The sequence below is a fragment of the Desmodus rotundus genome, chromosome 4 (assembly GCF_022682495.2).
Source record: "Desmodus rotundus isolate HL8 chromosome 4, HLdesRot8A.1, whole genome shotgun sequence".
In the NCBI taxonomy this organism is placed as follows: Eukaryota; Metazoa; Chordata; class Mammalia; order Chiroptera; family Phyllostomidae; genus Desmodus; species Desmodus rotundus.
The window spans coordinates 86,274,001-86,291,696 of record NC_071390.1 but is presented as its reverse complement, the minus strand read 5'-3'; the positions used below and the strand labels follow the sequence as shown (position 1 = coordinate 86,291,696).

The 17,696-nt window shown below is 36.1% G+C and overlaps 1 protein-coding gene across 5 annotated transcripts in view; it reads right to left on the bottom strand.

Annotated features, from left to right (window-relative positions):
- CCSER1 (coiled-coil serine rich protein 1) overlaps nt 1–17,696 on the bottom strand; it is a 1,227,777-nt gene that overhangs the window by 557,708 nt on the left and 652,373 nt on the right. The window contains exon 10 of one of the 5 annotated variants that reach the window (XM_024574911.3): nt 351–5,335. The exons of the other annotated variants lie outside the window; for them this stretch is intronic. Coding sequence (XP_024430679.1) covers nt 5,276–5,335 — 60 coding nt within the window. The 3' untranslated portion in view covers nt 351–5,275. Of the gene's footprint in view, nt 1–350; nt 5,336–17,696 lie in introns of those variants that run through there. 5 annotated transcript variants of the gene reach the window in all.

The following is a 17,696-nucleotide window of genomic DNA, read 5'->3' as shown; positions in this document are numbered from 1 at the left end:
TGTATAATGGCAAATGGAAACAATATATTACAAATATTTATAATTTTAAATATTATATAGTTTTAAATATTATCAATTTATTATTTTTTAAAAGATAACATTTAAAGAACTGGCTCTTCTCCTATATAGTATTGTATACATTCAGAAAATTTTTCCACAGTTGAATCACAACATTCTTGACCTTCAAAAACTGAAATTCCAGAAAGCTTACCTTAAGTGAGAAAATAAAAATTTAAAGACTCTCCAAGAAAAGCAATAATCTATCTCTGGCCTCAAAGTGTATTTTGAAAGATTTGAAACACAGAAGACAAAAATAACTGCAACCTTGGGTCAGAAAAGATTTTTCTTATACACCATCATTTTATTTACAATTGAAGAAAAATTTAAAAAAATTGTACATTAGGATTACCATTCCATTCCAATTGACTATCATTCTCGAGTGAATAGTGGAAATGGAGCAGATAAACACTGCCTACTCATACTGACTGACATGAAAATGGGATCTCCAGGAAAACAAACGGATAGCTTGAATAAGAATCCTGATCTAAGGATATTTTAATGGCAAGTGCTAGTTAAGGACTGATTTGAGTAATAAACTTAGAATCTGTGGATTTACGAGCATGGCTCCCTGCAAAATGTCACACTGATCGGATATAAAATGCAACTGTTTATGGATGAATCTTTTTTCCTACTGTGTGAGGAAAACCCACAAAAACCTCACTTGGAAGTCAAATATATTACTCTGGATCAGATCGCAGATGTTCAGAGAGGATAAAAGAGCTAGAAGAGTTGCCCTCAACACCGCGGACCTGCTCCTCTTTCACCTGAGCTTGACTTGCAGAACTTAGAAAAATTAGGAAAGCTTGGTATTAGGGTAAGGTCTATGATTTGTGTGAGTCTGATTTGACAATCTGATCCTTTGTGTTAGCTCCCCACACATAGAATATTCTTCTTTCATTAAAAATCAACAAAAAATTTCCAATGTATATATGACACTTTGCTATTAGGTGCTTTTGCTTTTAAAATCAAATTAATGCAAAAAAGCAGGGGTTTTTGTTTTGTTTTCTGAATATTACTTTCTGATAAAACATTATAAAAAACAAAATATACTGTGTATTTATGGATATAAAATTTTACTAATATTTTATTTGTGTTACTGAGGCACATAAGGTAGTTTTCAAGAAACTAGTCATTAATTTTCAGGAAACTATTCTTAAAATTCATGTGGCTATTCCCAAATGGCAGTCAGATGATAAAGATCTCCAAAAACATAAGTCATAAGAGAGCATTGTATAAAATTATACTAATATAAATGGGCCTCTCAATCTACAGTAACTTCCTAAAACATGTACACACCACAGTATAAAGAAAATTAAAATCTGTGTAGCACATTTATTACCAAATGAAGTTACATGTGTTCTCAAGTTCCTCTGCTTCTGTTAGTAAAAAAACACACAATAAAAAAAGTAGACATAAATCTTTTTCCAGGTCAGAAACCCTTCCAGCCTTATGAAGAAGAAAAGTCTATGAAGAGCTTGAGTACAAAGGCAACGCACTTATTCATGCTGCTCCCTTATCATTATATTCAAAATGTACTAGTCTGTGTGCCTTCAGACTGTTTATCAAATTTCAAGCTACCGGCTATTCTTCCTTACAGGGTACAGGAACACTTCCTTCATCTCTTGAGACTTACATGTCTTTAAAAATTAAAAAAAAAAGTAAAAAAAACTAAACTAAATCTTAGAGGGAAGTGTGGCAACAATAATTTTGCCTTTGCTGCAATCCTTGTTTTTCTCCATCAGAATTCACTTAGCATTCATTCGTCATTTCATACATGTGTGTAATCTGACCATGATGTTTACAGTTAAAGATGGCGATGAATAGCTTTCCAATGTTAGGAACAGTCACCAAAAAGTATCTTATTATCATTTGAGCTTCATGTTCATAAACTTCCTCTATGTGCATCAATATACAGCATTCAAACAGGAAAATAGGAAAACAGAGAAAAGATTCCACAAAGTAAAGGTAAGAAAATACCCAATAGATATACTCAACGTTTTATTTGGGGTTAAAAAATAAGGTGCTTATATTTCTCCCCCACCCATTTTACAGCCCACCTTACTCTTCCCTGTTACAATTAATGGTATAAATGTATTATGCAAATTCAGATATTCAACAGATGTCCCTTGGAAGGCATAGGACAATCTAATGGTTCCCTGCGCTTATTAATGTCAAGAATATCAGTTCTTTTCAATGCAGGATACATATGTCAATCTACCTTTGACATGTGGACATCTTTCAACTATATATCAAATGAAATTGGTTTGTTTGAAAATATATGAGATACTATTAACAGTTTTTTAAAATGGTTCCAGCATATCATAATGGTGATTGCTGTTACCAAAAGGCACCAAGGAAGAGAGAGATTTTTTTTAAGAAAGACTGATTATACACAAAAAAAATCAAGATAGGCTGGAACTACATTTAGAGAGTCCTGTAAGGACAAATAGGCACAAAACACAAAAACATGAAAAGCATCCTTTCGTTAAATTTGGACTTTCCTGCCTCCAGTTTGGACACTGCTAGCAACCAATTAAATGTGGGAAAGGAAGTACATTTGTTTTCTAAATTAACAATATTTAAAACAATATCAAATTCAGGTAGTTCTGCAAAATTATATAATTTTGAACACTTTAGCAAGGGAGTTTTCATGTGTCACAATAAAATCCATATGTGCATAATAAATACTATTTTAGAATTACCAAAAATCTTTAAAAGAAGCATATGTCATAATTTTAACCAAGAAGAATAAGCTGCCTATATTTTAAAATATGATAAATAAAAACATTTAAATGCATATATTTCAGAGCACTAGAAACTAAATTTTCAGAATCATTTTAAATACAGATAAAATACGTGTTAACAACTGTTAAAATATCTAGCAAAGGTGCACAGATTTTCCTTCTTAGAACTTCTCCATATTTAAATAAATAATTCTTACTATCAAAAATTATTTCCTTAGCTTATATATTACATATCTTAGACAGTTAAATATTAACATGATAAAGCTTCATCATCAAAATTATTTCTGACCCATATACAGATTTAGAGAAATTCCAGCTTTAATAATGTAACATATATACAGTATATAATTACCCACATATTTGCACATGTAATATTGAATGCATCTATAATTTGTTATATTGAGGTTTGCAATCATGCAATCCATGAGCATTCTGAAACCAGGAAAACAAACAAAATCCTGACTGTTGATCTGGAATACCTGCCCACAATCTATGGCTCTGACACTTGTTAGAAAGTCTCTTGAGAAAGGCACTCAACCTCTTGAAATTCCACTTTTCATATAGAAAATGATTATAGTTAAGCTTTCCCACCTCTTATTTTTAGTTGGTGACTGTCAAGCATTTCAGACAAATACTCAGGCACGATTGTAAAGTATAACGTTTCCTTTCAGCAGTAAATACTAAGGTTGCACTATTTGCAACAGGCAGATACACTTTGATGCATTTTCCTTCTTCTTTGGGGAATAATTATCAACCTTAGTATTATTACACCCGAGATACAGTATAGCAATGACAATGATTCTTATACATTTCTCCAAAAACAGTAACAACACCCCCATGTTCATCCCTGATTTTAATTCACTTTTAATGTAATCAATAAATACAAAACATTTTATAGTTAAATGGAGAGATTGCATAATAAAGATTGCGAGAAAATCCAAATATGTTTCTCCATGAAAGTAAAATTAACCTTTTTTCTGAGCAGGCAGCACTGAAATGTCTTACTGCCGTTAAACAGAAATCGGAGTTGTACCATTTGAAGTAAGTGTCTTTTTTGTTTGTTTGTTTTTTTGTTTTTAGTCTGTATTGATACCTTCTGCTACATTGCTTTTGAGGCAAAAAGTACCTTTTTTATTGACTTCATCTATTTGTTAATACAAAGATTTTTTTTCCTTTTATCTTGTTCAAAATATCTTTAGTTGAAATCTTTCTTCTTCAAAATGATATTTACCCTTCAAGTTGATGAAAATCTTACCAGGGAAGTTCTTTATTTTAGGTGATTGGGTTTGTTATACTACCTTCATTTAAAGGTTTCAAATATAAAATAGGACAATAAAAAGAGACAGGGATAGAAGAATAAACTCTAGAAAACTGTTAGAGAAACAGGGTTTTGAATCTTGAATCATAAAAGGTGCTGCTTTAAGTGGCAAAGTCAACAAGGAGATGTAGAATGATTTTATGCAAATAAATAATTATAATTTTATTTTAATACTGTGGTTTAAACCCAGCATTTGATCATGCATATTATGTGTTACATAATAATTCAAATAATTTAAGAAATTTTATAACATATTTCTGAATGATACCACCATTGACCACGATTATTTCATTGCTTCTCTTCTCCTCAGCTCTGAGTCTGTTCTGTTCCCCTGAACTCTGCCCACAACACTGAGCCACTCTCTGGGCTCCATCACTCATCCTCGCAATAAACCACCACATTCAAGGGTGCTTTGTTGCCTCCTAGCCACTTGATAATCAAAGTGAACTATTATAGAAAGTCAGCAAACAGACACAAGCCAAAATCAGGTGGAGATGCCAAGTCCAGAAGGTAGGTTTTCATTCATGACACATTCAAGAAACTTCCCTCAATGTAAGATTCACATCCAAAATGTTTCTTCACTTGTTTAGCGATACAGTTTTTTGACTTTCTGTAGTTAGAATACACCTCTTCGTTATTCCATTTGAAGACATATTGCTGTCATCTTTTTATCTCAGTGCAAGGAAAAATAGAGACCATTTAGTTCTTCAGTAGAAACTGTTGCACTTGGATGGGAGAAACTCTAAGCATTTTTTATAAACTTATCCAATGTACATAGAAGATGTGGTAAAATTAAATGATGACTATAACCACAGAGACAAATGATATGGATGAGAAACTTGAACAAAAAATATGTACTGCCAAGTGGAATATTACATTTCAGAATAGTGGCACACAGAGATAATTTTAAAATAAAAGTCTATTTTTGTTTGAAAAGTACAATGAGATTAAGGTAGGAATGTGTTTGTTGAAACTTCCATAAATATTTTATGCAATTTGTACAAATGCAAAAAATGCATATTTGGAATGGAAACATTTCTGTTTTACATACTCTGAAAAATAGCTAACATGGAATAATGGAAAATTGATTATGTTCAACATTTAATATGTCACCAATTCTTGATACATTCCTAGGGTCAAATATTGATTAAAGCTAGGTTGAAATATGTACTGGTTTAAATAAAACTTCAGTGCATGTAGGATTCCACAGGGCCTTGAAAAGAAGAAAACAAAAAAAAATGAATGAATGACATCAAATTAATAAAACGAAATGAAATTTAATATGAACATATGAAATGCTTGAACACAAATAAAAAACACAGACCAACATAAAAGTTGTATGTATGATTTTCTAAGTCAAAACTGCTATTAAAATTTACTAAAATATTTATATTAATAATGCTTACAGGCTCCCAACTTCAAATTAATTATATTCTGCTATTAAATACAATATGGAAGAGGGAAGATCAGTGAGCTAAATTTTACTATTTCCTTGGTTTTGTAAAGTAGATTCAAAAATAAGAGTTCTACTCGACTCTTTCCTCTTTGTATTCTTCAAAGAGACAACCTCAGAACAATTAAATGATTAAGTAATAGGTAAGCCTCCCACGCTCTCCCGGCACTGCTGTCAGCCCCATTTGGTGAAAACCCAAGGTCCTAAACACACTGCTCCGCCAGCACGTTGTCAATCTGCAGCGATTGTTATTATTGTTAAATTTCTATACTTATTGCAGCTTTAAGTGATGGGAAACTAAAACATCAAAAGCCTTTCATCTTAAAAAATAAAAGAAGCCCCTTTGCTTAAATAATATGGATACAAATAAATATAGGATCCAAGAAGTGAAGAGTATGGGACCTGCCCCAAAGTAAGGCAGAATTTAGTTGGAGAGACATAAATACAGAAAAAATGATTGATATAAATCATCTTTTGATATACGGATATAAATGTAGAAAAGATCATATTACAAGATGATTGGTTATATGCAAGTATATAGGACATATGAACACATGCAAGTATATTTACACATCTCTATCAATGTGAATCAAGAACTGATAAACCGTACTGACCACTGCAGGACAGCAGGTTACAGAGCAATGATAACTGCTGGGGAAGCTGTATGATACAAGAGATTACTCCCAATTTGGGTGGTCAAATCAAGGATATGAGATTGGAGCATGGGCCAAAAAGAGAGACATATTATAAGGGAGGGGTTATTCCAGATAAAATGGTTAAAACAAAAAAACAAACAAACCGAAATAGTAAACAACGGAGACAATTTAGAGCAATGTATGTTGGAATAATTTAAGTGGAATAAAATGTTTATGTTTAGGAATACTAGGAGCTAAAATTGCATAAATGGGTAAAGGTATAATTTTACTAGCTATGGATGCTGCTTTGAGGAATGTGAATTTTATCATTTAAGTCTAGGGAGCCATTGAGAGAGAGTTTTAAATATAACGCAATGTAAGCTGTGTGGTTTTTTTTGCTTTATCTTTGTGTATCTACTTGCGGTACTACATAGATTAGAATGTGTAGAGCCTGTAAGTAGGATGACAAGACCCAAAACAATGTGAAGTCCTAAAGCAGCAAGCAGTATTAGAAGGTAACTATTCATAATATGATTTCCTCTGTCAAGATGCTTGTTCCAGTTTGGTTAACAGTTGACCCATCTCTCAAGTTACAGCTCAAGGGCAACATCCTCAGAAGGGTCTTCCCTGATGAGTCTTTTCTAGGCACAAGATCTCCTCTTCACCTGTTTCATCTCTTTGTTTCATCTTTCTGCTTCTCTCCATCATGGACCTTATCACTGTGAAATTCTCTTGTTTTGTTCTTTCATTTCTAATTTATCGTCTTCTTCATCCACTAGAATATAAAGTTTATAAAGAAAGGGAACTTCTCTATCACTCACGGCTACAATTGCAGTGCCTTATTTTTTAAAAAATGATTGCAATAATGAAAAGGTAAAATGTCTCATGACAAAAGTAACCACAGGGCTATAACTGTACATTATAGATAGGTGCAGATACATATTTGCCAACCAAACATTTATGAGAAAAGTCTGCAGAATCACTAAGACTAACAAACATTTAAGAGATGCCCAGTGTTCAGACCTGCTGCCTAAATGCTAGCTGAGTCAATGTGCAAAGACGGGGAATATGTTTTTATATTTTTACGTATTTGAGAAATCCAGAATTCTGACTTCCACAAAATAGAGGTTGCTCCAATGGCCTGACCCACATCACAAACCCAGACTTAAGTCAGCGCACACTTGTGGGACACACCTCACTGTTTAGAAAACCCAACATATTCAATCACAGTTCAACTCAGCTTTAGCTCCCTTGCTTCCCCCTAGAACACAGGACCTCCCAGCCACTCGTGCTCCATTTTGAGTCGCTGCTTCTAATGCTCAATAGAAGTTGCTCTTGCCCAGAATGCCTTGGAAAGAGCACTCCACTGCTTGTGAGGCACTGCACTCCACAATGTGTGGATGATTTCTCTTCAGAGAAGGATGTCCAACTCATCACTAAGTTCTATACTTTTGCCATTGGACAGATTGGCAGTGAGGATGGAATCTGAAGAAACCTGCTGAAGATTCCAGGAATGGCACCCAGACACAGGGTAAGGCGCCCACAGGACTCTTTAGGGCTGCTGCCTCTCTAGGGCCTCCCGTAAGCTTCTCTCAGATTGAGCTCCACTCATTTTGCATTCTGAGTTCTTCAAGGTTTTTTGTTCTAATCCTTCCTACTAGAAAATTAGGGTGTGGGAGACCCCGGATTTTCACATTGAGACCTACAGGTCTCAGGAACTGTGCACAGGCAGCTAGAAATAGTACATCTGTTTGAATTAGAAAATATTATTTTAACAAAGAAAAACAATGGCTACCTCTCACTCTAAAGAAAACAGGGACATACTGTCTGGGACTCTTGCCCTGTTTATGATAAAGAAACAAGGTGTAAACCACTGTCCATTCCTAAAACATTGGCAAGAAATAACCAAAGATAATTTAGAGTTACAGTGGCCATTTTGGGGCTTTTATAACCTAGATGATGTTTTATACTTATGAAGAGCCTTTGAAGGTAGAGAGTCAGACACTAAACAAAAAGAATGGGGTACTTTCTTTGATTAGCATGCCGATGTGTAAGCTTCTAAATCAAAAATTGTGTCTTTTAAAGAGTTATTGCAAAAAGCCAGTCCACAGTTAAAACAACATAAATTGAAAAAATCAGAAAAGCTGCTATACATATTAACTCTAATTCCAACTGCACCCCATCCTCTCACTTTCCTTCTTAACTACCCTGAGATTCTCAACTCACTATTGGAGTTTCCTTTCCGTTCTGAATATCTTTTCACTCAAAGTCCCTTTTCTTTTATCCTCACCCGAGGATATGTTTTCATTGATTTTTTTTAGACAGAAAGGAAGGGAGAGAGAGAAAAACTTCAATCTCAGAGAGAAACATCTATAGCTTGCCTCCCATACATGCCTCAACTGGGGATTAATCCCACAATTTAGGTATATGCGCTGACCGGGAATCAAACTCACAACATTTTGGTGTACAGGATGATTTTCCAACCAACGGAACCACGTGGCCAGGGCATCAATTCTCTTTTAAAACTTGGGCAATTGAAAACCTAATAAAGACAAGGACAAGGATGCCCTTAAATTTATTCCCCAGTCCAAGCCACTTTTACACCATGGACCAAGGCTGAACTATGAGTCATAGTAAAAGACTTCCTGAAACCAAAGTAGGATCCTCCAAAAATTTACCGAGGAATTTAGAATCCTGATCAATGCTTATTGATGTACATTGTGGCGGGTCCCAAACATGGAGTCAGGCTAGATGAAACCTAAAGAGGAACTGCAATCAGGAGCTCAAGCTGCTGCCAGAGATGCTAGATGAGCCTATAAAATGGCTCAAGATTTTTTAAGGGCTATTCCCAGAATATTTCCACAGAGAACAAACTGAACTCTAGTTCAATCTTGCAACTGAAAAGGGGATGAATCAGCAGCAGATTTTAGACCTAGATTTGAATCTTTATTTCTGAGACACTCAGGTTTTACTGAAACAACTTCCTCAAATCAATTTGTCCTCATGTCCCTCTTTCTGTGTGGCCTCTTCCCAGATCTTTCTGGTATGACTGGAGGAACAGAACAGAATGGGAAGCCATGAATAGTGATGAAGTTTGTATTCTGGCTGAACACTTTGCGTGTACTTAAGAATGAGAAAAGAAAAGCTACCAAACCCATAGCCCTCCAGCTCCAAGAGCCTCAGTCAGCAAACAAGCCACCTTAATATTTTAAACTTCAAGAGACCTGACCTAAACAAGCCTGTCCCACAGCCCCATGTCACATGTTTGAAGAGATAGGATATTGGGGGGGAAAACTGTCTCCAAAGGAATGTAAGTTGAACCCACCTTCCATACTTCTAAAACGACCTCAGTGAAGGGGCTCCTAGGGACATACGCAAAAGTTGCTTTCTATAGTCCCTCTAAATTAACACATAAAAATGCAAATCAAAATAAATGAAAAAACATGTACAACTTTAGTAGATACAGGATTGACCCTACTTATGTTAAGCCCCAGCATTTTAAGGCAACCACCCTGCAAAATAAAAAACAATATAAAATAGTGGGGGATTCAAACAAGACACAAGGAGCCTACCCACCCAGCTGGTCCAGATGACTGACCCTAGGACCAACCTCCTCCATCCCTTTCTACTCTGTGATTCAACCCCTTTAAATTAAATCAGCCAAGACCTTTTATCTAAATTACTAGGGCACAAATTTCACTTTTGATGGAAAAATAACCCTCAAATTCTCTGACCAACCCGAATCAGAGTTATTATGTGCCTACAATTTGTTATGGAAGGTATTGAAGATGAGTCATTCTACAAGACTAGAGCTACCTGAAGCTCACTAGACTCTCAGGTAATTTCACTAATAGACAGTGGAGAACCAAGAGTGCTGAACACATAGAAGTCCAAACAGACCACCAAACTTTTGCCTAAATTGCTTCAATATCCATTAAAATAAGAAACTATGCAAGGGTTCATCCTCATTATAAAACATTTAATTTCCAAGGGTTATTTTCCCCTTGCACCAAGCAAGCCTTGTAACACCCCCATTCTTCCAATTAAAAAACCAAAAGGGCAAGGATTATGAGTGGTCTGTGATCTAGGGGCAATAAATGAAGTTGTGATTCCTCTTTTCTGAACCCAATCCAAATACCTTGTTATCACAATTCCCAAGAAATCCTGAATGATTCACAGTGGTAAACTTATGTCCAACTTTCTTTAGCATCCCTGTGGTCCCAAATAGACAATATTTATTTACATGGAACAATTAGCAATATACTTGAATTATAATGCCTCAGGGATTTACTGAAGTCCCCACATACTTTTCCCAGGCCCCCTATCCAGATCTAACACACCATGTCTCCAACAGGGGTCCTCATTTTTACAATATGTGATGATCCGTTGCTTTGTTCTCCTACTCAAGAAGCCTCTAACTTAGACTCAGTAGAGGGTGGGGCAAAATTAGACTTACAGAGTTTATTCTTGCATTATTATTTATTAATGATTGTATTATTTTCCATACGAATAACTGTAAACCTACTTTGTCCCACCCTTTATTTACTCTAACAGAGAAGCATGAACAAGCATTTATTGACCTTAAGAAAGCCCTCCCAACTTCCCCGGCTTTGGGCCTACCCGACTATGACCAGTCTTTTATCTTATTCCTCCATGATAGGAATAATCAGGCTTCAGGAGTTTTAACACAAGACAAAGGTGAAAGAATGAGACCTAGCGCATAACATAGCATGCAGGTAGACTCACTAGCTAGAGCTTTACACAAACTGTCTTAAGGAAGTCACAGCTGCAGCTAAATTGGCAGAAGTCTCAGCAATTGTGTGTATCCCCAAACACCTTATGTTCTTCAGAGCCTTCTAAGCTCAGCTCCAACTCAACATCTTTCCTCAAGTAGACTCTTCGCTTATGATGTACTTTTATCTCCATCTAACATGCATCTTAAATGAAACCTTAATCCTGCTACTTTACTTCCCTCTTCAGGTAAGAAGAAGAACATGGCTATGAGACAGGTATTTTCCAATCAGTTTTCCATGCCTAGATTTAAAGCACATACTCCCATGTAACCCAGATTTACTTATATATGTGGACAGGTCTGATACCTAAAATAAGCAGGGGAAATACTAGTTGATTATGCAGTCACTACTGACCACGAGTTAACTGAATGGAGACCTCTCCCGCAATGTAGTTCAGCAAAACAGGTGGAATTATTTGCGTTGACGAAAGCATGGATAATCATTCAAGAAAAATCAGTTAACAATGACACCAACAGCATTCTGCCTTGGCATGGTACCTGATTTTGGAATGTTATAAGAACAAAGAGGTTTTCTAACTTAAAGCAGCACTCCTATTAAAATTTGGTACAAGCAGAAGAACTTTGCTCTGCCAGTTTCCTTCCCTTTAAAATACGATATAACAAGGACAAAATCAAGGGGGAGGGTAGAGGTGGGGGAGGGAGGTGGGACTGGCTGGGGTGGGGTGGAGGGAAGGGGAGAAAATGCAGACAATTGTAACTGAATAAAAATAAATAAATAAATTTAAAATACAATACAATACAATATAATTAAGATCGAGACTCACATTAAAGGAATTAAGTCCAAGTATCAGGGAAATGTGTTGGCAGAGTTTCATGCCAAAGCCACTGTATCCTAAGATTGATAAAATCCACTACATAATTCAGAGGCCCATTAATTTTCTAACTCAACTTCTCGCACCACAGGTCATCATTTCACAACAAATTACTTCCCCTCCAAGGAAACAGCAACACTGGAGATCAAAGGGTTATAAATTCCATGAGACCTCCAAGCCTTGGAGAGTCAGGAAGTACCTGGTTCTCCCAGAGTCACTCAAGGTGCCCCCACTCCATACCTTATACCCCATGATGGCACACCAAAGAACAGAAAAAATAACATGAATTCAGGGACAATATTGGTGGGGAAATTGCTGTAGGACTGCAACTAAAGTAATTAATTGGTAAGACCTGTCAAACTCATAACCCCGGTAAGCTATCCAAGTTTCAGAGGAACAACTCCATGGCTGACGAAACCACTTGAACACGCAATTGGATGTCACTCATTGCTCTGGCACAAGGTTATCAGTCTGTACTAGCTACTGCTTGCTTATTTTCTGGATGGAATGAGGCCTTTCCCTGTAGAAAGACTGATGCCCTTTCTGTTGTCCTCCCCCCAAAAAATTAGAACATGTTATCTCAACTTGAGATAGACCGAGATAAGTTTCCAGTGAGTAAAGGATCTTTTTTCACTGGACAAATTGTGCAGGCCCTCAATAAGGGTCTCCATACCAGGTGGCACTGCCATTGTCCCAACCTTCTTTAATCATCAAAAAAAGTTAAAAACAAACAAACAAAGAAACAAACAAACAAAACAAAGGCATGGTCAAACTTGAACTATCAAAGTTTTCAGTCTCCACAGAATTCCCATGGTCTAAAAATATTCCTCTAGCCCTATCTACTATAAGGAGAATATCAAATGGAAATCACAAGTTAACTCCTTATGAAATTATCACAGGGAGACTGGTGTCCCTTGCGGTCAAACCTCACATTGACACTCCTCTCATTTATCCAAAATGGCACATTATTGCAAATCTCTAAAGTATGACACCAAGGTGCATTTCCAACAGGTTGAGGAAGACTTTCCCAACCCAGAGTCCATTAACTTTCCTCCTCACAACCTAAAACGTGCGTCTCATGAAAGAGACATAAAAAAAAAATCTGCCTTTGTACCTCAGTGGAAGGAACTCTGTCAAGTGCTCCTCACTACCAACACAGCTGCTGAACTTCAAGGCATCAGACCCTGGCCCCACATGTCTCAAATGAAGAGGGCACAACCTGATTCATGGACTTGAGCTGTCACCACTAGCCTTCATCTCAAGTAGACTATTTCCACCCAAGATGTCAAATCATAACTTCATACTTTAACCTCAAACGTAAAACCCTTCCTTTTCCTCTCTCTTACCTGTACATTGGCACTGGCCTGGAAAGATAATGATGCTATCTGCACCTCCCCCGGACACCGCTGACGGGGCTATCCTTTCAGACTACAGGATTTGTCATCAAACACTCTGATCTTTCCATGATGTTAAAAACATCCTGGTCTTCCCTGTGACCATTTTTTCTTCCATTCCTAATGTCACCATAAACTGCAATCAAATACCCTTAGAAGTTACTTAAAAGTCTGACTTCGACAGTCGGAACTCCCCGTGCCTAGCTTTAACCTCTCCCTTGTCATTGTCATATGAGCTCAGACAGACGAGAATAACTTTAAAAACACTCTCAGGGCCATGTTCTTATGATTAAATACAAACTGCCCCTGGCCTAGATCTGCAAATTTTTCTACAGCTACCTGCCTCTGCAAAGAGTTTTGTACATTTGTTTTAGAATAGGAAATTATCTTCCCAAATGTGATGAAACCTCACGGATCCAGGCTTAACTGAAAAATCCCCTGTCAATGAGTCCATTAATAACACTGTTTTACTGGGAGTAGTGTGTGCTCCAGCAGGGTTGATTTTTGTCTGTAGCGTTTTTAAGGACAAATATTCTTCTTAGGTCTATCTATGGATGCCCAGATGGCTAATGCTTAACCAGAGAGTGCCATTTGCATTATCTAACTGTACTCCTAGCACTTCACAATCCAACAGACTTCTCAGTAGTGAATTCCCTTCAATGTGCATTATTGAACAAAACAGGAATTGCCATGAGGCACTACGATTCAGGATTCACTTCCTTTGGCAGATTCCTACTCCTCTGGTTAGGTGTGGGTGCAAACGAAGCTATGATCAGGAACCTCTCCTTAATTCTTGAAGACATGGCAGAATCTACTGCTAAAGCAAAAGCTTCCCGACAAAAATCCTTAGAATCTTTGAATAAAATTGCTGTTGATAGTAGGATAGCCCTTGATTATCCTTTAGTACAGCAAGGAGGCATCTGTGCTGTGGCCAACACCACTTGCTGCACTTGGATTAACACTTCTGGGAAAGTTAAGACTCAGCTACATCAGGATCACAGAACAAGCCATCTGGCTTAAGTGAGTGACTCCTTCCCTGGAGCCTGTCTTTGATCAATTTGATCACTGTTGGTTTGGATCATTGGGACTGTGGCTTCAGAGTGCCCTCCGAATGTTGGCTATTATCCTGAGGAGAGTTCCTCTAATAGTCTTCCTGGTGCACTGCGTTCTCTCAAAGGCTTTAAATGCATGCATGCAGCTGCTGGAAACAGACAATGATCTCCCTTTGCCTCGACTGCTAAAAAGGATAAAGACAATTGTCAACTCAGAGACGGAGACCTCAACATCCTCACCTATGAATTCCAGTCACAGATACAACCTGCCTCCAACATTAACACAAAGCAGTAACTCAGGATGGCACTAGTACCTTAAATTTGATCAGTACTCTAAGTACAACTCAGTACAACTGACAGTATTGGTCAGAAGAGGGCAATTGATAAAGGGAGCAATTGATAAAGGATTCATTAATTAAATGGAGGTTGCCTCAGTGCCCTAAGACACCTTAGAAATCTAAAGTTAAGTCAGCCCACATTTATGGGAAGCACCTCACTGTTTAGGGAATGTAATACATACCAACCACAATCACTGAGCTAGCTCACTTTATACTAGACAACAGGGCCTACAATCTGTTAGCCTTAGCAGGTAATCCCTGACCTTCTGGCCAATCCTGTGCTGTTCACATTGCTGCTTTTAATTCTCCATAAAGCTCACTTTTGTCCAAAGTCTCTAGATGCTGTTTTCACTGCTGTGAGGCACTGCACTCCCCAATCCATAGATTATTGTTCCCCTTGAATAAAGGGCACGATACCCATCACCAAATTTTACTATGTTTGTCATTTGACAAGTGTATTTTAAACCTCCTGGCATTCATATTTTAATAAAACTCTAATCCAGATCCACCTTTTATTGTTCTAGAAAATGTTAGTAAAATGAAAGGAAAAATATAATAAGTTGAATATGTTCAGAGACACAAATGTCACTAAAATATATAATACTAACATTTCTCTTATCATAAATGTTTATAATATTCTAGGATTTGCCAAAGAGCAAGGATAAAAGCCTCAACATTTCTCTGTCTGCAAAAAAATATTAGAGTTCAACTAATGATAATAAATGGTTCCCCGTAAACACTCTGTAGACACACCAATAATTTGAAAAACACAATTCTCTTTTATGATTAACAATTCTGGGAATATTATAAATTAAGAAAATCAAAATTAGATCATCTTTGGCTTTAAAATACAATGCATTCAATATATTGTCAAATTAGAAAAAAACCCTCCAAGTTTGAATATTTACATTTTTAATAATTATATTTTTAGAAGAATAGTGTCTTTGTTTCCTCAAAATTTTTCAGGTTATTTTATTTTTTACGAAAGTAGTACTTGAAATTAAGTACAATCTACAAAATTTCATATCCTTATGGCAGTGTTGGGGAGTTTGCTTTTTTAAATAAGGTATTTCTACACTGAAATTACAAACATTATTACTATAGAAGCACATATGTTCATTGCAAAATGTGAGAAAAGAGATAAGCAGAAATAAGGATATAAAATGCCATATTCCTAACAACCAGAGGTGATCCTATCAACTTTAGTGTATTCAGTTTCACATTTTCTTCCTTACCAAAATGAGGCCATATAGTATATCCTGTTTTTTTAAGTTACTCTACTTGCTGCCTTCCCCCCTAGTTAATGACTTCTATCCTTCCATGCCAATGTATTTTCATGTTATCTAACAGCTGTCACTCAAATGTCCTCAAATATCCTTCAAATACAGGTTACTGCTGAACTGCCCAACCTAAGATTCAGTCCTGTACCACGTACCACATGCATTTAAATGCTATTTAAATCTTGCTTCTAATTTTTAAAACATGAAATAGCCTTTCCCTTTACTGGGGAAATTTCTAAGCATGCCAAACAATAGAAAGACTGGTACCATTAACATCTGCATAGCCACCACCTAAACTCAGTGATTTAGAATTGTCATAGTTGCTTTTGCTGCTTCTCTCTCCCAATATATAGGTACAAACACAATTATATATATATAACATATATATAACATATATATATATATATGTTACCTTTGTCATGTCTTGTTAGCTTCTTTAATAATGATAATCCCCCAATTTCTACTGGCATTTTCTTTTCTAAGGGTACATGTTGGTTCTCTCACAATACTGCTTACTTGGGACATGTCTAATTGGTAAGTCGTGATACTGTTTTACACATCCATTTACACCCTGTGTTTACTGCATACTGAAGGGTAGGCCTGTAAGCTCGAGTCATCTCCGGTTAGATGTTTCTGACTATCACTCCATACTCCTTCAGTGGGCAAAGCTAAATATATTCTTTAGTAAATTATGAATTCATATGGATAGTTTCAATTTGAATATTATGTTACAGGGTTTCTTTTTCCTTTTTTAATTTTTATAGTTATATTTCTTTTCTCTCATCCTGAAAAACCTTGAGTCCTAGTAAATTCTATTGAATTATTAGTTGAATTTTATACCACACATAAATAGCTTCAAAATTATTATAGTAGAATATAATTGTACCACTGAGTCAAGTTTTAGATTTTTTTGCAGTTTTCTTTGTCCTTAGGCTATAGCCAGCTAAAGATACACAAGCAGAGAAAGTGCCAAATCACATTAAAACATGGACAAAATCAAGGGGGAGGGTGGAGGTGGGGGAGTGGGGGAGTTTGACTGGGGTGGGGTGGAGGGATGGGGAGAAAAGGCACACACCTGTAATTGAGTAACAATCAAAAATTAAAATTATAAAAAATAAAAAAAATTTAAAAATCACTTTAAAATCGTTTTTTTCCCCTGTGGTTATTATACCAACTTGATGTAGAATTAAATGTATCTATTTCAAGAAGACTTTAATCTTTTAGTTTTATTTTCCTCATGAAAACTATATTAAAATATATAGTCGAAGAATTTTAATTCATTGTCTAATCTTCTGCACTATTCTCTACTTCTCTCTCTTGCTTCTCCTATGGGTAAACACCTTTATTTATTTATTTTTTGTTATCTGCACATACACAAAATATTATAAAAATGAAATAGTATATAACTGCTTCACACCTTGACTGTTTCACTATTAATGCAGTCTGGCGATTAGGTCAGAACATGCATATCGGAACATGGACATCTCCCTCTTTTGGGAGGCTTTACAGCCCTACTTGTTGTGAATAGCACCCATTGCCAAATGGCCCTCTACTAAAGAACATTTGTGTTGGTTTTTTTTTCTTATTTTTTAAAATTTAATATTTATTGTATTTTCCCCATTACCATTTAGTCCCCTTAAATTCCCCTGCGTTGTTTTTTTATTGTTAGTTATTACAAATAATGCCCATTAAGGAAAATCTTATGGAGATGCTGTTTCACATATGTGAATATGCATGTTTAGGGTAGATTTGTAGAGATAGCATTGCTGGACAGAGGAAAAACAACCATATACTATT